The 22,257-nt window shown below is 33.7% G+C and overlaps 1 protein-coding gene across 1 annotated transcript in view; it reads right to left on the reverse strand.

Annotated features, from left to right (window-relative positions):
* Window positions 1-1,901: 1,901 nt before the first annotated feature.
* The window catches only part of SEMA3C (semaphorin 3C), a 170,130-nt gene continuing 149,774 nt past the window's right edge, over window positions 1,902-22,257 (reverse strand). The window contains exons 14-18 of the mRNA XM_034667071.1: window positions 22,050-22,091; window positions 18,484-18,641; window positions 10,615-10,682; window positions 8,381-8,511; window positions 1,902-4,709 (exon numbers count right to left, since the gene is read on the reverse strand). Of these exons, the coding sequence (XP_034522962.1) occupies window positions 4,299-4,709; window positions 8,381-8,511; window positions 10,615-10,682; window positions 18,484-18,641; window positions 22,050-22,091 (810 nt within the window). The 3' untranslated portion in view covers window positions 1,902-4,298. The remainder of the gene's footprint in view (window positions 4,710-8,380; window positions 8,512-10,614; window positions 10,683-18,483; window positions 18,642-22,049; window positions 22,092-22,257) is intronic.

Raw genomic sequence — 22,257 nt, forward strand, 5'->3', positions numbered from 1 at the left:
TGAAAAATACCCAGAGAAACAACAGGAGTGACTTTTATTTTCATAATAACTTTATCATATATCCATTCTGCCATGCAGAAATCATTATGGTTTTTGGTCTCATAAAATGTTTGAATGACATTTTGGTATAAATAATTCAGAGAAACTCTTAAGGAATAGACTTCATCCTGCTTTTGTTCTTGGGGAACACGGAGGTAACCTAACATAGGTTAATAAACAGTTTTAATGTGTTTGTTATAATGCCATTCTTTAATAGCACTTTATGTAAGTAACACTCAAGCATGGCAACATAATAGCCCTAAGAAATATACAATTCAAACTGTGTGGGAAGTATTATTTTATGAGGTGAGTAGACAAATAGACTAGTCATTATAGTGAGGATGGCATTTTCTTGTCTTGAAGCTAGTTTTTCCAATTCTCAATACCTATGCACTATGAAAGTAATATTGTTATGAAACTATAAACATTGAAATATATATATCAGAAGCCCTTAAGGGAAAAGAATTTATTGACAATGAAGTTCACTGAATGGCACATACACAGAATTTATGGCAATTGATTTTGATTTTACAGAAAGGCTTGTATTCTTGTGCAAAAGGTGACTGGATAAAATGATGGTGGGATAAACTCTTAAGGAAAAAATAAAAATTCAATCTTCCATAGGTTTGTCATCATGCATGAAATTCAATGAAATTCTCAATGCTTCTGGGTAAGTAAATATTTTCATTTTGTCTGATTATTTCCTTGTTTAGATTTAAGGTTTTTACAGACTTTACTATGCTGTAAAACAAAGCTGAAATGTCTCCCTTGACTTTGGCTACAAGAATAGACACAGGAAACGATTATCTTTTTCTTAAAATCTTTTCCCCTTAGGTAGGAGGCATAAAGCCTCAAAAACACATTAAAATGATAAGAAATATATTAAAATTGTTTTAAACTGAAGTTAAAATGAAATATAAGCAAGGGAGATACTGAAAAATAATGAGCCAATTAGGGAGTAATGCCAAATCATCAGGTTGAAAGATTCGTTGAGATAACTTGTAATATATTTTTTTTGTTCACGCTTTCTCTACTCACATTATTAAAGTCCAGAAATAGAAGAAATCTCTAATACTTCTGTCTTTCAAATGCATTAGCAGAATTATGAATTAACTTGTTTCTTCCTTCTCCTCAATTTCATAAAGGCTGATTTTACCTGGTAAGGTGTTAAGTGATCCACTGACTGCAGGGTCCCCAACCTGGGTCACTGGTGTTTAACTTGACAAAGAACACAACGGAAAGATTCCTTCCTGTTCTAGCAGGATGTGACTTTCTAAATAAGGAAAATATTAAGACATTTATTGAATAGTTATTACATAATATGTTCTGTTCTAATACTCTACTGGTATGAACTTGGACAGACAACTAAGGCAAATAGAAATTTAATAATTTTTCCAAGACAGTAAGCTTGGATTCACATCCAGGTAGTCTGGCTCCAAAGCCCAACCACTCCTAAACTATACTCCCCGCTACCCCCCACAGCCACTGTTAGATACAACGCAGTCTGAATAACTATTGATGGATGTGAATGGATGTATTGTGCATCTTAAAGAGAAAACAAATATGAGTTTGCTTGCATATATGTAAAATATCACAGAAATACACATAGAGGTTGACAATATAGGATGTTACTGGGGTTGTGACTTGAATAAATGAGGGATAATGGTATAAGGAGAGTTTTCCATGTATATTCTTCCAGAAGTTCTGAATTTAGAAATATCTAGATGCATTATTTTTTACAAAAATTGATAAATAAACAAATACAACTTAAGAAGAAAAAAACAATTATAAGTTTCAGTAGATTCTATCATGTCAACAAGCAATTATATATCTAACATTAAAAAGAAAAGTTGAAGACATTCTTTGGGAATTCAACATATTTTATTTTGCCAGGCAAATGATTTCTTCAATATCCAATTAAATATTAATGTACTAACTACATTTAGTTTATTTTCACACAGAGTGAACATTCACCGTAATGACAGCTTCATTATGCTAAAATCTATCCACAAACCTACTCTTTGAAAGAAAAGTGCATTCCTAGGAAATTTTATGTACAATACAAATGGAAAACATATTAAGTCATTGAAATGTCAAACTACACAAAATAAAACTAATTAACCACCAATATTCAGTATACGTTGACATTATCTTGGAGAAAGAACTACATTTGGCAGTTATGTTGAAGAAAAATTTCTATAATTTTAAAACAAAAGTAATAAAAGTATATACAATTGAATAATGTTCAAAGGAGAAGGTATTAAATAGCACAAATAATATTACAAAACTAAACACCCTTATTGTCTATCAGTTTGTGTTTACATAAAGCAAGGGGACCTCTGTAGTTTATCCTATCCTTTGACTCTAAAACAATTTTACTTTAAACTCTGTACATAGAATAGATTGGCCATAAACACTGAAGATGGTGTTGGCCTTCCATCGACACAAGATTCTATTTCTGCACATAGCAGGCAAAATATTTGTATAATAAACTGCTTTAGAGAATACTTAGGAATCATACACATTTGGAAGAATAGTTTTTACTTACTAGCTTATTTTTGAATGAACATTAGTTATGTTGTATATTTTAACTGCTGTGTTTGCCCCCACTGAGGCCTCCTCTTAAAATATCATAATTTACCGCCACTTAAATAATAAATCATATTCTTAGATTTTGATCAATGATTACATTCATTTTGACAATGATTTTAGTTCTTGAAGCTTTTATGCCATGGTGCTTAAAAAGGTAATAAGTCTACCTTATCTTCTTTGTGGACTGTTAACTACAAATAAAATTTTGTATTAGATTTTGAATAGGTCTATGATGCAATTTCTATTTGCACCTGGAAACATGAAAATTTCTTCAAAAGTAAAATAAATGAAAAGGCAAATTTGTGTTTTTAAAGGAAATATAACGGTATATAAAATTTTTCTTATTTCTCCCATCTAATTGCTATTTGGAATAAAAAGTTCAATAATAAATTTTTTCTAATGAAATGATCCAAACACACAATTAGAAGAAAATTATTTTATTCATTACAAAATTTACCACATTTGTATTTATATACCAGGGAACATAATGCACCAGCATTCTTTTAAGTATATCTATTTTTGTTTGTATTTTAATTTTTTTCATTTCTCCACAAAATGAGTACCTCTCCAGCACACACTAAAGATCATTTTAAAAAATGAATTAGTGACTTAAAAATCATATGATATCTGAGGTTGGTAAACCAAAAAAATGTAAGAATTTATTACTGAAATTAATCACTGATGGTAAAAACTAGTCACATTTTTATAAACAGCTTTTAATAGCATTGCATTTCTTACTTTATTTTTCTTTATTTTGATAGCTTCACCTCTCATATACAAATTTGATATTTCATTTTTTCTTCTTATATTGTTTACTTTGCCACACAGACTACAAAATTAGAACAAATACAGTAATTAAACAGTGTAAGATTATATTCTCTGAGTCTATAATAACTTAAATAACTTCCCAAAAAGTGCTTTTGTTTGGAAGATGATAGTGTAAGAAAATAAACTTGAAAGCTTCACTGACATAACTCTAATAAAGATGTTTATGGTGAGGGTCATTTATTTTATTTTCCTAAAACAAGGAAACAAAGATCAATAACAGATATCAGCAACTGACCGTTTTTACAATTAAAAAAAACACATTAATATATTTCACTGGAAGCATATAAACTGTTAATTTTTCCGTATGAATCACTCATGTTTTATACAACTTTTAGATGCCCTCTTCCTTGACTTGTATCACTTCTAGATTTCTTTTGACAGCTATTCTATCACATGTATTTATACAACTTTTACAATGTAAAAGTTGTGAACTTGGCATTTGTTTCCATCTATAAAATCACTGACAATTCCAAATCTAAACCCCTAAAGCAAGGAAGGAAGATCATGGGGTTATGGCCCTCATTCAGTTAAGGGATGTAAGAATTTTAGTTTTATAGCCGTCATATTGATTTTGAAGGAAAAGTAAATAAAGATATAAATAAAATCTGGGTTAAGTTAAATATTTATATGCACCATGAGGACCATGACATGTCTAGTGCTAGTCAATATCATACAAGAAAATGCATGCTCATCTCAGTTCATGTAATATTCATTTTAAGAGTGAGTAACACCTTTCTCAGGAATTTCCCATGGGTAAAGCACAAGGTTCTTCGCTCAAAATTTGATCGTTGAAGACAGACCATTCTTTACTGGAAGCATAAGCCCCAAGTAAGAGAACATTATGACTCTGGCAACTGATTCCTCCTGTTTCTACTTTTCCGGCTATTGATGAGAGCTTTTAACTTGCCATAGTCCCCTCTTATCTTCTGGGATTCTTCTTGTTGATGTTGCTGCCGAGTGTCTTTGCAGTACTGATTAATCATCTGCATTTCTGAGTGGCTGAATGCCCCCATGATGTCCTTTGGGTGGAAGGGTAAAGCCCTCACAGAGCTGGCCCAGGTCCATGGGGACCATTTGTCTGTCACAACAGCCACCATTTCGGAATCTAAAACTTTAAAGTTGATCTTGGCTATGGTCTGCTTGAAGCTGTTCTCTGTTGCAATGCAGTGATACAGTCCTTGGTCAGAATCTTGAATGGACCGGATTAGAAGTCCTTGTGAAGTGGCTATGATTCGTTCATTCAGCTTGACCTAAAAGAGAGACTCATCAAAGATCCCGAACCCAACTCTATGTCTTCTAAAAAGATATGAGCAACATATACAGAGTATCTCTGGACTTTCAAATTTGGCGAAAGCATCAAGTACTGATTAGCTTCCTTCTTAGTGAGCACAAACTTTTGGTCAGTTCCATAGCCTGTTTTGCACAGGAGATCTTGTTTCGAGAGCACTGAATCTATTAAAGAGAGGGTGAAGTTATCACCCATATTGCCAAAAATAGCTTAAAGTTCATTCCCTTTGGACAGAAGTAGTTTCTGCACATATAAGCACAGAGTTTTGGTTGCATTTGGAATGTGAATCACAGTCAACATATATAAGTAAAATTCATAGAATAATTTAAAATATCTCTTCTGCCCTGGAGTTCTTGCCTTTAATTGCAACAAAAATGCTCTTAGTAAAATCATGAACTCAGTTAAATGGTTGAATTTTACCATTTTTCAATGATGAATGTTCTCCTAACTAAAAATGGAAACAATTCATTATTAAGTAGTAAGACAACTCGAAAAAAATTATATAAGCAGAGGCAGAGTTTTGAACACTATTAAGGACTTTTTCCAATTATTCCAAAGTAAAGAATGACTAAAAATAAGCTGAAATGCCATCATCTTCTAAGTCTTCTAAGTGGTTTTACTTTCTGAGGAAAGGTAATAAGAAGCTATGAGGTTGATATTTAATTACTTTACAGGCTTTTCCTGGAAAAACTCTCATATGCTGGATATTAGTTAAATGCATGAAATCCATCTTTCTTAAAGTGCCAGTTATAGTATTGTCAATGAACAGACTAAAAACCTAAGTGGTAACATGGGTACTCTGGAATCCTCTTTCACTGAGGGGGGAGAAAATTGACCCAAATCAAAATAAAGGAATGTATGTAAAATGTTTTTCTGAATGGTAAATTTCTGTGTAAATATGTATCTAATTATTAATGAAATAAAAATCAAAGAAAGATTGTTTTAGATAAAAAGTAACCCCCTCCACAAAAGCACAAAAAGGCAAACTATAGTACTGAAATACAGATAATAGAACAGATCTAGAAAAGGGAGATCAGGAAGAAGGACTGAAATACACAAAGTAAAGTTTTGACGTTAATTTAATATTTAAAGTTTAAATGTGTCTCCACAGTAGCTTCAATCACGTAGAAATGCGTTCAGAAACAAAAGGAAAGAAAACCTTTTCTATGTGTTCAAAATTAGGAAAAATTTTGGAGGCCAATTTTATAAATCCATATAACATGGATTTGATGCAGAAATTTCATTTCTAGGAATTTGTACAGAAGATATACTCAAAAGTGTGCAAATGTTCATTTACATGATGTTTTTGATAAGAAGAAAAACAATAACCTTAAGCAGTAGATAGTTTTTAAAAAAGATGTAGTCCTATAGTGGAACACTATGTAGCCAAGAAAAATGAGTTAGCACCATATGTGCTGATAGTAAAGTGTGTGTGTGTGTGTACGTCAGGGAGAGAAAGAGACAAAGAGAGAAAGAAAAACAAAAATAGGAAAATTATGGGGAATATTTGGAGGAATACATTATGATTGAATATATAATTCTTAGTAGCTTCATACTCTAGGAAGTATGAATAAATATTGAAGTGGAGGTGAGGAAATCTTTTAGTTTTCACTTTATGCTATTCAATATGAACTACTTACCTTTTTGTCCTGAGCTTTTACCATTTGTCTTACATTATTTTAAAAAGTTCAATATTTACATATCATTAACATGAGAAATAAACATGTGTTTGCCTAAACTAATAAGGATGAATTAGGATAAATTTAGTAAGATAGGAATAATTTGTTCAACTAAATTAATAATGAGTGGAATTGTGCTCTACAAATTCTGGATAAAATAGATTTGCATAATTTTATTACAGTTAATTTTTTCATAGTCTTATAGGATTCTTATATTTTTGAGATTAGAAGAAAAAGCAAGATAGTAATAATTGAGTCTACATTCTTGAGCATTCTGAAATAAAACATTAGAAATACCACAAAAGAGATTCAGTCATTAAATAGGTAACTCATTCCATTTTTAATTGCATTTATTAATTTTTGTGGCATGTATTCAAGCTTGCATGCACTCATTTTCTTTAATTTAAATAGAAATTTTATTCATTTATTGTATGTTATTGTATTTAACTTTTTACTGAATTAAAGAAAAATATTTTATTCATGTTAGGTAATCCCTGTTTGAATTTCAGGTTTCCAATTCACATATGAACATATAGAACCTCTCAGGAAGGACTGTTCATGACCGTGTGCCATGCTCTGGCCTAAGAACTTTATTTCTATATGATAACCATCATCACACAGTATGACTTCTACTCCAGGTTACTTTGTAAGGCAATTCGTATTACCATTTACATCCATTCGAAAGAATTTAAAATTAATTAGACTACAGAAATTTCAAGGTCTTTTTGATGACAGACTTTTGTGGCAAAGAAAAGAGATCTCAAATAAACAATAATTTTTATTAATAAACATATTTTAAAAGATTTGTTTAGTATCAGAATTCTGGGACAAGAAGGGAGCCCCGAAGTTCATCTAGCTCCCCTCTTCTCCAGATGGTTAAATCTTTTGTGCAAGCGGTCATGATGCTATGGTTTACTATTCCAGGGACAGGGGACACACAATTTCCTGAACGGCTCATACTGTCTTTGGACAGGCAGGTCTGAGTTGTAAAGTATTTTCTCACATGGAGCCAGCATGTATTTCAGTAACGTTGATGCAGGTGTCTGTGTTCTACAGCTAGGGATTGTATTCATTCTAAATATCTTCAATTAACTTAATACTTAGTGCCCAAACTGCCCACAACAGAAGGATATGCCCAAATGCAGAAGGCTCCATTCCTCCCTTTGCTCCATCAGATTTTATGACACTGCTAATAGCATTACATTTTAGACTACCCTAAGGCCTTATATACACACATATATTTTTCTTCTTCTTCCTCTCATTTGTCACTACAACATGACATCAACATTATGGAGCTCATTACTTATAATATTTCACCCTAAGCCGTTTTACAATGCTTCTCTTTTAAAACAGCTCTTTCTGATCAGTGAAAGGTTAATGTCAGTGTCCTTTTCTTTGAAAAACTGTTTTTCCATATCACTAAATAAAGGCAATGGTCCCATAAACAATGATTCCATATATTACCTAACCAAAACCCTAGAGTCATGGATAATAAAGCAAAGGAAACAGATTACCACATGGCAGAAAAATGCTCCTTACCATAAAAGTTACAGTTTAGTGTAATTTCTTGCTGAGGAAAAATTGAACTATTTTTAAAGTCCCCTTTTATCTTGTGAATCACACAAAGGTGTTGCTGTGTGAGAACTTGGCTTCTGGTTTTGCACACATCTTGTTTCTTTTACGCATGCTTCCTCATATCAATATCCCCGTCTTGAGTGCCCAAGCTCTTGTTTCAATCACCGTGTTACAGAGGTGAACAGGCAGCAAGGATTTCTAATTAATTCATCGACTCTACAGACAAAGGATTTTAAAGAAAGTGGCGCTTGTCATCCCAAAGACATAAAAGGATGTTCATATGCCTTTTCTTTCTCGTTTGCTCTGAACCTCACTGAGGGATGGTGATCGAATGTCTTTCCAAAGCCCTGATTGATTGCTGCTGGGGTGTGTTACTCACCTCTTTCCTCCTGTCTTTGTCTTTCTGTAACAGCCACTTGATAGATGCCTGTGGAGACTTCGGGGCACACTCAAGGAAAGTGGTGTTATTTTTTACTCCATACTGAACAATTTCAGCTGCATTTCTATATGCTGAAAAGCAAAAATGAGAGAGAGAGAAGAGAATTTAGAACATATTCTCCTATATGAATGTTTATTGCTCTATAAAATTGTCATCACCTACAGAAGCCTCCAAAGGGCAGTCTTGAATCATTTAACAAGACAACTGTTATACATTGTTTACCTGTTGTGTTTAACCAAAAGGGAAGGAGAGAAAGGCATAAGGGAATCGATGTTTATTCAAGAAATACTCTATATCAAGGAATGTCCTTAATATCACTTTGAACATTAATTATTACAATATCCTTACAAATTAGGTGTTTTCAGCTTTTCAGAGATGGGCAAACCGATGCTGTGAATTATTAGGAAACATATCCTACTTGAAGAGTTAGTAAGTGCCAGGCATTCTTAAAGCCAGGTTCATCCATATTCAATGGAGTATAGATGGAATTCAGAAGCATCAGGAAAAGTCAGAGAGCCAAGTGTGGCTGCTAGGGGAAGTGGTGGTTGAGAACACAATCTTTGGAATCAGAGGTATTGGAGGTAAAATTCTGAATTCACCAAGACTGACTGTGTAACCTTCGGCAACTTACTTGACCCTTCTGTGTCTCAGTTTTACTTGGCTCTAAAACATGGATTATGTTTTCATACAGGTTCTGTACTGAATTTCTTAATTCAGGAAGACGATGTAGTATAAACATGGGTAGCTTGGACATGAACATCGTCTTCATTCATAAAATGGGGATAAGAATAGACCTTACTTTAGTAGTTTATTGAGCATTAAGTGTGATAATCCACAAAAAAAAGCACTTAACTCAGGTTCTGACACAAAGCCAACATCCATGTGTGTTCATCACTACCCCCACTGAGAGTTCCACCACTATAACTACTACTATTAGTAGAACTGGCACATGTATTTATAAATATAAATAGAGAAATGGTAACCTGGATTTATTCCCTCAATTAGATGTATGAAACCACTAAACAAAACGTATCACAATTTTCTCCTTACAGTTTTGTAGTTAGTAATAAGAATGTCAGTCTTCACTAAAGAAAGGCCCAGACTCAAAAATATTAGCAATAGGAGTCTTGGTGTTAATTGTTAGCAATAGTGGGTCTATAGGACTTTCATGAGCCAAGAGAGCTCTGCATGAAGAGATTTCACTGGTGTTCAGGTGGAGGGGAGAAGGTTAGTGGGGAAAGTATAATAACATGGGATCTTCATGTCAGGATGGGAACACATGGGTTAGATTGATCATAAGACATAGGCAGGATTGTAAGAAGTATTGGAATGGTTGTAAGTTGTAAAACCAAGGCACTGGTACACCCATGTTCAGAGCAGTGTGATTTATAATAGCTCAAAGTGGAAGCGATCCAAGTGTCTAGTAATAGATGAATGAATAAACAAAATGTGATATATACGTATAACAGAATACTTTTCCATTTTGAACAGAAAAGAAATCCTGACACACGTTACAACATGAATGAACCCCGAAGAAAAAGTGAAATGAGCAGTTACAAAAGGATAAATATTGTGTGATTCTACTTATAAGAGGTATTGAGAATAGTCAAATTCATAAAGATGGAAAGTAGAATGGTGGTTTCCAGAAGCTGGTGAAGAGGGAGCTCGTATTTAATGTACATAGAGTTTCACTTGGGAAAGATGAAAAAGTTCTAGAGATGGATGTGGTCCTGGTCGCACAACAATGTGAATGTATTTAATGCCACAGAACTGTACATTTTAAAATGGTTAAAATGGTAAATTTAAAAAAAAATTAAAGATTTTATTGAAATTTTTAAATTTTTAAAAAAACAAATGTTTTTTTCCTAAGAAGAAGATAATAGCTTTGTTGCTTCAGGGAAAAAAAAAATAATAGATAGGAAAATCTATAACTGACATCTATGTGAAAGACCTAACCAACTAACATACCCAAGGCACCTGTGTTCACGGACATTTGTTTTTTCTACTATACATACAAATAACATTTAATTTTTAATTTCCATATGAACACCAACAATCTTCATAATCTTTCATTAAAACAGAAGATGTGAATTATAACGAGGTTTCCCTCCCTGAAATGTGACATGGAGCATTGCAACTCTTTACCAAGTTTGACCCTTGCTCAGTTTTAATACCTTTTAGATTAAATCCTCTGCACTGAGTCAATGGATTTCCATGTCTCACGTCTTGTCTTCGGCTCCTCCTGTAAGAGCAGATACATACATAAAACTGACTTAGAATTAACATTGCCAATTACACCACATTTACAAGATTGCATTTTTAGTTTCACAGTCTTTTAATTACCTAAGCTTTCATGAGGAAAAGAGGTCTGATTATCTGACACAGCTAGCTGACATTTATTATTCAACACTTCCATGACAGGATGGGTTCTTAACCTTGTTTTCATTCTGAATTAATTCCATCCCTCCCTATCTACTACTGGTGATAGAATGGCTATGAAATCCTTAATATGTGCATTGCTTGGGCAAATGCTAGATTCCAAATTAATAGTGTAAATTTTAGTTTAGAGACATTCATCAAAAATTCTCTACGATGAAAACCTCTGGAGTATGAACTCATTAGCACCTTCTTTCTTATAATTTTGTTAAGTAAACATAGCTTTCTTACAAAAGTCAACATTTTCTAACACTTTCCTGATATATTAAAACTTTTCTGAAACAGGTGATAGAGAGAACATGGACATTTAATAAAAAGATAAGCAAAATTGTTCATTTCCTAGAATAAGAATTTTCCTTCAACTTTTTACTTTGAATAATGTCAAGCCTACAGAGAGTGGATATATGAGTACAATAAACACTGGTATGCTTAGATACATGAATTGTTATATTTAATCACATTTATTTTTTCTCTCACATGTATTATGTTGTATATATAGTTTATGCACATATATGAAAATCTTTAGAAAATAAGTTGCAGACATGATAATGCTTCATTCTTCAATACTTCAGCATGAATCTTCTAATTTCCCTACATAACAACAGTATCATTATCATACTAAATATATGAATATTTATTCAATAATATCACACAATACACATTTTATATTAAAATTTCCTTAATTGTCTCCAAAGTATCCCTTATGGATTTTTTTTGAAGTTATTCAGGATACACAGTTCACTCACTGCATTTTAGTTGTTATGTATCTCAACTGAAGTATTTCAAAATTTACTTACATTCTTTATAAGCTGGCCATTATTTAAATCGATGTTTTAAGTTATTTGGATACTAATTAATTTCCTGAGTTGTAGATTCAAAAAATATATATATTAGTTTCTATTGTATCGCATAGTGAAACAAATCAAAATAGAGCAACTGAAATTCTCTTAGCAATAAATCACGGATATGAAGAGAGAAGAAAAAGTGGGGCGCGTGGGAGGCTCAGTTGGTTGAGGGTCTGACTCTTGGTTTAGGCTCAGGTCATGATCTCTCAGAGGTGGGATCAATCGTGTGGCGGGCTCCACACACCGTGCAGAGTCGGCCTCAGATTCTCTCGCCCTCTGCCCCTCCCCCCACTTGCGCATGCTCTCTTTCTCTCTCTAAATAATAAAAGGAGAGAGAGAGAAGGAAAAGATCCTCTCTTTAAATATTGGGAATACAGGGATACATTGTTTACTATCAAGGCTGTGAAAAATACATAAATGAGCATATTACTTAATTGGGTTAGCTGTTAAATCGCAACATTTTTGCCCTTAAAGATAAATTAAAATAGTAAGAAGAGCAGAAATATTAAAATCTCCCAGGGATTATCAAATTTGCAAAGTGAAACTAATCTCAGAGTCATCAATAGTGAAAAAAATCATTTTAAGTTTACAGCAAATAGTAGTTTGTGTATTCAATGGATCACATACATCTATTTATGGAAATATAGGTATAAAAATTTGTGTCATTTATGTATTCTTTTCCCAAAAAAGTCACATGATCCTAATTTTATATATATATGTAAAAATATATATATATATTTTTAAGATCTTATTTATTTATTTGAGAGAGAGAGAGATAGAGCACGAGTGGGGGGCATGAAAAGGGAGAAGCAGACTCCCCACTGAGCGAGGAGCCCAATGCGTGGCTTGATACCAGGACCCCGGGATCATGACCTGAGCTGAGGGTGGACGCTTAGCCAACTGAGACACCCAGGCACCCCTCAATTTTATATTTCTAATACAACAATACACACACAAACTAGTGGAAGTCACTCTTGTCTCAGGAAATACAATTAATGCTGTACTCTAGAATAGCTCCTATTTCAGGTTTTTACTACATTGTGTTTGCTATATTTCCAAGCCACAGCATTATTTACTACCAATCAACTTATGAGTGCACTATATTATATGAGCACCATGTGAGAGTTCTTATGGCTGAACAAGTCATTTTCAGCCATCTAAAGAAGCACTATCACTCACAATGGTTAAATTGATTGTCCTGTGACCAGCACTATATTACGGTTTGCATAGCTGGGCGACCTGAATTTACGGGATCACATAGCTTCCAGACATCCCGTACAGAAAAATAGTATTATGGCTTGGCCTAAATGATGAGATCAGCAAGAGAGCTATCTGAGATTTTTTGTATTTGTAGATTCCCTTTAGGATAGTCATACAGCATTGTGAAAGCTGGTGGGCAGAGTAATATCATATTTGCATGTAGGATTTGGGATTTGAGCTCAAGTTACCAATGTTTTCTTCCTTATAGTATAATCCTTCAGATAAACAATGAAATCATTTTTGTTCTTGTATATAAAACAGATATTTACTTGAAGATTGAGCTGATTATCTTGTCTTAGAATAAAATTCCTAACTGCATGTCTGAATCCTGAAAAAATAACATTTGAGATTAAATTGCAATATTTGGTACAAATGCACAAATATTTAAGATCCTTGAGAATGAAAGGAAAATTGTTTGTATTATTTGCCATAAGCAAACTTTAAAAAAAAGAAACTACTGAGCCAGTGTTATTTAACAACTTTATTATATCAGAGTATAAACTCCATTGATTTCCAAGTATCACTAATTCTTATTCCATACAAAGGACATGTTTTTGGTTTTCATTCTTATGAATTCCTCCACATAATCTTTGTGTTCCAGATAGATAGACAGTACAATCAAAATAAAATAGTTAACACTATTAAATAAAATTAGTATGGAAAATCCAAGTGATCGTTTTTATTATTATTGTTTAATCACTTAAAAATATTATGAGAATTTAGGAAATAGTTAATTCAGCAAACATGTTTTGCATTCACTATATATTTAAGTTTTAAAATAATTTGGAGAACTTAAATAGTATAGATATTGGTAATGAAACTTTCAATGTGCTAGCCAAAGATGGGTGTGAGTAGGCCAAGGAATAAGACAGATGAGATAGATAGATAGATAGATGATAGATAGATAGATAGATAGATGATAGATAGATGATAGATAGATGATAGATGATAGACGGAGATTTTTCAGCTTTTTTGGATAGAATTAAGACACTGATAGAGATTCAGATAGCTCTTTAAATGATTACTACCTCCTCCTTAAACACATACTACGTTTTTCCCCCGCTTATTCTTTTTTTTTAAATTGAGAAATAATTGACATATAACACTATACTAGTTTCAGCTGTACAACATAATGACTGGATGCACACCTGAAACTAGTATAATGTTATATGTCAATTATTTCTCAATTTAAAAAAAGTATATATATATATATATATATATATATATATACATATATATATAAAATTGATATATATACAGTGAAATGACCACAACTAGATAACATCTGTTCCCATACATAGTCACAACATTTTTTTTCTGGTGATGAGTACTTTTAAGATCTACTCTATTATCAACTTTCAAATAAGCAGTACAGTATTATTAACTATAGTCACCATGCTGTACATTATATCCCCATGACTTAATTATTTTATAACTGGAAGTTTGTGTCTTTTGACTCCCTTTGTTCATTTCTCCCACCCCTTACCTCACCCTCTGGCAACTACTAATCTGTTCTCTATCTCCATGAACTTGGTTTGCTGTTATTTTTTAAATTCCACATATAAGTGAGATCATACAGTTTATGTCTTTCTCTGATTTATTTCACTTAGCATACGCCCTCAAGGTCCATCCATTTCACAAATGGCAAGATTACACTCTGTTTTATGGATAAGTAGTATTCCATTAGGGGTGTGTGTGTGCGTGTGTGTGTGTGTTTATCTTTACTCATTCATCTGTTGAAGGACACTTAGGTTATTTCCATGTCTTAACTATTGAAAATAATGTTTCAATGAACATGGGGGTGCATATATCTTTTCGAATTAGTGTTTTTGTTTTCTTCGGATAAATACCCAGAAGTGGAATTGCTGGATCACATGGTAGTTCTATATTTAATTTTTTGAGGAACCTCCATACAGTTTTTCATAGTGGCTGCACCAATTTACATTCCCACCAAAACTTTTTCCACATCATCTCCAACATTTGTTTATTGTCTTTTTGATATTAGCCATTCTGAAGGGTGTGAGGTGATATTTTGTTGTGGTTTTCATTTGCATTTCCCTGATGATTAGTGACATTGAGCACCTTTTCATGACATGCTGGCAATCTGTATGTCTTTCTTGGAAAAATGCCTATTCAGATCTGCCCACTTTTTAATCAGATTGCTTGTTTTTTTGCTACTCGGTTGTATGAGTTCTTTTTACATTTGGATATTAGCCCCTTATCAGGTCTATGGTTTGCAAATATTTTCTCCCATTCAGCAGGTTGCCTTTTCATTTGGTTGATGATATCCTTTGCTGTGTAGGAGCTTTTTAGTTTGATATAATCTCACTTGGTTATTTTCTCTTTTGTTGTCTTTGCTTTGGAGTCATAGCTAAAACCTCATCATCAAGATCTACATCAAGGAGCTTAATGCCTATGTTTTTTTCTGGGAGTTTTATGGTTTCAGGTCTTACATTCAAGTCTTTAAACCATTTTGAGTTAAGTTTTGTCTATAATGTAAGATAGTAGTCTAGTTTCATTCTTTTGCATGTGGCTGTTCAGTTTTCCCAGAACCATTTACTGAGGAGAGTGTCTTTCCCCGTTGTATATTCTTGCCTTTTTTGTTGTAAATTAATTAACCATATATGTATGGATTTATTTCTGGGCTCTCTAATCTGCTCTATGGGATCTATGTGTCTGTTTTTATGACAATAGCACACCGTTCTGATTATTATAGCTTTGTAATATAGTTGGAAATTAAGTCCATGATGCCTCCAGCTTTGTTCTTCTTCCTCAATATTACTTTGATTTTTGTTTTATTTATTTATTTATTTATTTATTTATTTATTTATTTATTTGACAGAGAGAGCGTGCACGAGAGCAAGTGTACAAGCAGGGGAAGTGGCAGACAGAGGGAGAGGGAGAAGCAGGTTCCCTGATGAGCACAGCGCCCAATGTGGGGCTCGATCTCAGGACCCTGGGATCATGACCTGAGCCAAAGGTAGATGCTTAACAGACTGAGCCACCCAGGTGCCCCCTCCATATTACTTTGGATATTTGGGGTCTTTCATGATTCCATACAAATTTTAGGATTGTTCTAATCCAGTGAAAAATGCCATTGGAATTATGATAGGGATTGTATTGAATCTGCAGATTGCTTTGGGTAGTACAGCTATTTTAATGATATTCATTCTACCACTCCATGAATGTGAATTATACTTCCATTTATTTGTGTCTTCAATTTCTTTCATCAATGTCTTGTAGTTTCAGTGTACAGGTCTTTCACCTCCTTGGTTAAGTTTATTCCTAAGCATTTTATTCTTTTGTTGCAATTGTAAATGGGATTGTTTTCTTAAATCCTCTTTCTGATAGCTCATTAGTCATGTATAGAAATGCAACAGATTTTTGTGTGTTTGTTTTGTACCCTGCAACTTTACTGAATTCATTTATTGATTCTAACAGGAAACCTATGACACTTGGTTTCATACCAGGCATGATATTGTTAGCATTAAAAACTGCAAGATAGTTTCAGCTCATTGTTGATTTGTAAGAACATGATTAAGATCATAATTTGTGGCATTAGGATGACGATATGGAATCTACCTTTAAACATGCATCTTAGAAAGGATTACTGGGGTTGTAATTAGAGGGAGAATATGAGAACAAATGAGTCAACTCATATTTTAGCAGAAACATCTAAAATGTAAAAAAAATTCTCAAATATGCAATGATAGTCTATATATAGTATGGAATTTCACTAGAGAAATATTCTTTGTTAAATGAAAATGCTTGTTCACCAATGCCAAGGTCTGGAAGTTTTGCAGGGAAGGAATACTAATCCCCAACTCTTCCACATTACAGGAAAGGCTGATAAGCCTAAAGGAATATGGTAAGATTCACTTTGGGATCCTCATATCACCTTCTTTCTTAGAAAGTGTGGTGTTTCAGCTTCCTTTAGTAATAAATCTGTTTAATAGAAGATTGCATTCCAGGTGTTAGATATGACAATTTTTAGAACTCTCTCCCAAGAAAAATGTATTGCCTTACAAACAGTTATGATAATTTTTAAATATCACTGGTATCGTAATTGGGACTGTAAAACAAGTACGCTTAAAATTTACCATCAATGGCTACAAAAATCATTTATTTGAGATTATATTTGGAATTTGCTTTCCTCACACTTTGTGTCCAGGTTCAGATCTCCAGTGCAGTACAAATGGAAGATCTCAGGGTAATGAAGTCCAAAAATTCTATGTAGAAATCAAAAAAGGCTAGAGACTTCCTGCCTTAATCTTAAAATGACACAGAAGAACACGGGTCTTTGAACACAGATACTAAGGACTGACTACTGGTTTAAAGAATGGGAGTTCTCTTTACATTTCATGCCTTTAAAAACAAAAGTCTTTCAAATTATCCATCCCAGGCCACACCTGTGTATTCCAAATTCATATTTCTAACTGTCACTCATAGAGGTGGGGGTGGCAAAGTGGTCTGATTCTGGATAGAGCTCAGAGAATGTGCTGGTGTATTACGTGTAGGATGTTAGAGAAATAGAGGACTCCAAAATGAACCAAGTTCTCAGAACTGAGCATATGCAGATGTAATTTCCTGAGAAAGAGAAGACCAGGGGAGGAGCAGGTATGTGGAGGGAAAGAGGATGTTAACAGTGCCTATGAGATATTCAAGGTCCTTTAAGGCCTATTTCTGTAACAGAATAAAGAAGCTCTAGAACACCATCACCCCAAAGATTTTATTTGAAAATCATTAGTGCTTATGGCTGGTTCTATTTTCTTTCTCCCGCTGACCCTGATTTGTTAGGTTTTGGCCCTGCCACCCATCATGACCAACATAAAGAAATAAACAGCTGTGATCTTGGCCGACCTGGCATATTCTTTGTTCTATCATAAATGTCACTACTGGTGGCTCCTTCCAATGTGGTGCAAATTGTTTTTGCTGAGTTTTTGCTGGGATAAATGGCATTCAGCCTCAGACTGCCTTACTCTTTCAACCTGACCAGCAACCATGCACTCCGCATTCTAAGAGGTAAGAGCATATCATCAAGGTTCTGAAAGCAATTCAGCATACCCATTTTGGAACAACATTCTTGTTGCCTGAACTAGGACAAACTTTTGATTATAGGAGAATTAAATGGCACAGGGAAACCCTAGGAAGGTGGGATTTAATGATCTACAGAAGCATATAAAAATTAGGTAATATGAAAAACATTAAATGCTGCTTGAAATATTTGCTGGGTCACAGGGGGGAATTGTGTTGCTAGAGGAGCTTTAAGAGGAGAAATAAATTTTCCCAAAGTACTGTATTCCCACATACCTGTGAGAATCTCAAGTTATAAAGCGTAGCCATTTACTTCATTCAATGACTACACATGATGCTAAACACAGCTACCGCTTCTAGCACCATTTTAAAAGAACACGGCAATAGAATTTTTTCTAATGATGTGGACCACTGTTTGATTGTCTGGTGACATCAGTTTTGATTTTCAGCTGAATGTTTGGTACTCACCGCTTCCCAGTTGGGTAGAACCTCGAGCAAGAATGGCCATCCCAGGCACAGTAAGGGTCCCTTGCCAGGCAGCAGTCAGCACAGGCTGTACCATAGATGTGGCAGCGATGCAGAGACACTTGGGAAATCCCTTCATTGGAGCTCACATACAACTGTTGCTATTGGAGGAATGATTATGATTTATTTCAGACGTGGACGTTAAAAGAGGGCTTTCAGCAGGAACACAATATAATATATGTCTACACACCCTGAGATTCATTTTAAAATAGACTAAAAACAAGAAGCAAAGTACAGAGGGTATAAAGCCAAAATAAATAGAATTTTCTTAGGTTAATATGCCTATAATATTACCACTTTACTGTTTAAAAAAAAAAAAAAAGCTTAGAGCCCTATGTAGAACGGTCATACATTTGAGACATTGGGATTTATTGTTCTCTCAGATTTGTGCTAATATATTACAGATTTAAATTATGATGTTGCTTTATTTTTTGAATGCACAAAGTAGCTTTCTTTTTCTTCAAATCTGGCAACCCATCACCTTGTAAATTTGAAAAAGTCAAGTCTTAAATAAGAGGCATTTTTAAGTTTAGGGAAAAAAGTACACTGTTAGTATGAGATAAAATTTAAAAAATTTTTCACATGCCCTTGAAAGAGACATATTACTCATTAGAGCAATTTTTAAATTACTTAGAAGAATATCAGTATTTATATTTAGGCATGTCTTAAACTTTCTGTATGATTCAGTGATCTTCAGCATCCTAAGTCATAAATAAAGATTTCACTTTCCTTAATTTGCAGGATGTCAAGAACTTCTTACATACTGCTCCAATTCTTTTATCTGTGCATAAATTAGTTTTCAGGAGTTGAAGGGATAAGTTTCCAACTGACGCTTACTTTCTAAAGAAGTGATATTGTATAATTCAAATTAGCAGAGAATCTCTAAGCTGGAACTTGAATATATTCACATGTGCACAGACATACAAACACATCTGTACATATTCACTTACATGCAATTTAAAATTTAAATCAATAGGGGCACCATTGGTCCACCAGGTTCTGGAGGCAGGCTTCTGGAATTCAAATCCCAGCTCAACCACAAATATGCTGTGTAACTTTTCTGAATCTCAGCTTCCTCTTTAGTTAAACTGGAATAATACAGTACCTATCCTACAGAGTTATTTTAAGAACTAAATGTAAGGGCTAACTCCACATGAAATACTTAGTTTCTGACTCCTAAGCGCTCAATGAATGTTAAATAATGTAGTAGAATAAATTACCAGTTAACAAACTATCAACTTAAACATTGTCAATTCTAATTAATCATTTGAATCACATCTCAGTCTATTATCTAATAAAAATTATTTTATTCAGATTAATTTTTCAGAAATTGGCTGAAAATGACTGATCCATAGTTGTGACAAACTATGAGAAAACAACTACATATTTTGACAATAACCATTTCTCTAGGAACATTTCAAAAAAGTGTTTATTGAGTACATTAATAAATAGTATAGTGAATGCATCAGCTGCGCTAAATTAAGGAAACCACTTTATTTAAGGAAAGAATACAAGTAGTTTCATTCTAGAAATTATCTTTTTTTTTTAATTAACCCAACTATTTTCTGCTGTATGGAATGCAAGAATAAATTAGAGAATAAAGGAGCATAAAATAGAAAACAAAATAATTTGAAGACTGGGGAAGGTACTAAATTCATAATATTTAAATGCACATAAAATATCATTGGCAATTTGTACTTCTTTCTTAGTGAAAAAAGAATGAGGTACACAGTTGTGCAAATGAGTTCCCCAAAACTCAAATAACGACCTTTTCCTGAATCTAATGATTGAAAGAAACATTTTTAATTATCTACAATATAAGAAGTTGAAGACAGATTTAATACTCATTTTTTCCTGTGTGTATATATGTATTGCATATTGCAATTTAATGGAATGGATTGTGAACTATGAGTGTACCAGCTGAATTACAAGTTGAATCGTAACGTGTATTACTGTAATTGTACACTGGACTACTCTGCCACACAAATTGCTCTGTGTCCATTTTGAATTTCGCTCCGATACTCTCTCTTTTCATTAAACTACTGTAAACAAGGGGCTTCCCTGCTGACTTCAAAGACAATTTTGACTTGGGATCAGCTCCCTGGGACATTGGGGAAAATGACAAATGGCTTCTTGTTACTTGGGAAAATGTTTGCTATGCACCATACAAACATTTTTACAGATGAGATCTTTAGCTCTATTGTACCCTATTTATTTTTCTTCATAAAATTGAGTCAAGTGAAAAGAGTACAGGACTGACTGTGGAATACTTCATCTTCATCTGTAACAGACCAAATAAGGTAAAGAACACTAACATTATGTCATCAGTTGTGCTAACACTTAAAACCTTTATTCCATATTCCAAGCAAAATAAGTCTCAGGCTCTTTAAACAGCAGTTACCAAGGTCCTGCTTTATTTTAGGCAATTTATATAAATTAACTCGTTTGTGAGAAAAGCATTACCTTGTAGAGGCAGAAACTTAGGTCAGTGAAGTTTAATGACATCATAATTTATGGACAAGTTGGGATTCAAATGCATGTCCATCCTGCTCTGAAGCCTACTCCATTTCTGACTATGACTCCACCCTTTAGAACTTTGTTCCAGAGAGAACACCTTAGGGGCTGGAGAGGTGTACGTGTTGCATAGGCAGAGACTGGGATAGGCTTTTCCTTTTTTGTGATCATTGTGTATTTGCATGTGTAGGCACAAATTAGAAGATGAAACATTTCTGATACTCTTAGTCAAACATTTCTTCCCTCAAATCCGAATCCTTATATGGCTTAGATTTGAGAAATTCAGATTTTTTTAATGACATGTAAAAACTCTAAGAAATAGCACTTCCTTAGCAATAAGCATAAAAGAATGCATTGTACATTTTAAACATGTGATAGCAGCAGGAACTCGAAAGAGGACTGATTACTCATTCCAAGCCCCTGAGAATGTTTGTGATGCTATAGTAGCCCAAACATTATACCAAATTCTTCATTCAGAAGATTATTTTTATTTTGGTTGGCTTCACACACTGTAATATTTGAGAATATAGGATATACAAAATGTTGGACTATCTTGCTGTATATATTTATATGTTCTGCTCTCCCGGGCTTTTATACAAAACAGACCTATTTTGCCTTCCATTAACAGCTTTTAAATTATGCATCAAAATTAAAGGTGATTTTGTGGTTACTGTAAATAATAATTGTTTTTTTATAGATTTTATTTATTTATTTGACAGAGATAGAGACAGCCAGCGAGAGAGGGAACACAAGCAGGGGGAGTGGGAGAGGAAGAAGTAGGCTCCCAGCGGAGGAGCCTGATGTGGGGCTCGATCCCATAACACCGGAATCACTCCCTGAGCCGAAGGCAGACGCTTAACTGCTGTGCCACCCAGGCGCCCCAATAATAATTATTTTTCTAATACTAAAATTAATTTTTCTAAAATTACAAAATACATTTTTCATAACAGTAAAATTTTTAATATATAAAGAAAATAAAAATGGGGTTGTTTTACCTTTTTGGATGAAATTTTCATTGTTGTTATAGGAGCACGATTCTGAAAAATTAAAAAAAAATTGTTAGTTGTTCAAATAATCCTTTAAAAAGATTTGCATTAAAAATGTTCTCGTCTGGGGCGCCTGGGTGGCATAGCGGTTAAGCGTCTGCCTTCGGCTCAGGGCGTGATCCCGGCGTTATGGGTTCGAGCCCCACATCAGTCCTCT

This window comes from Ailuropoda melanoleuca, chromosome 1 (assembly GCF_002007445.2).
Source record: "Ailuropoda melanoleuca isolate Jingjing chromosome 1, ASM200744v2, whole genome shotgun sequence".
Lineage (NCBI taxonomy): Eukaryota > Metazoa > Chordata > Mammalia > Carnivora > Ursidae > Ailuropoda > Ailuropoda melanoleuca.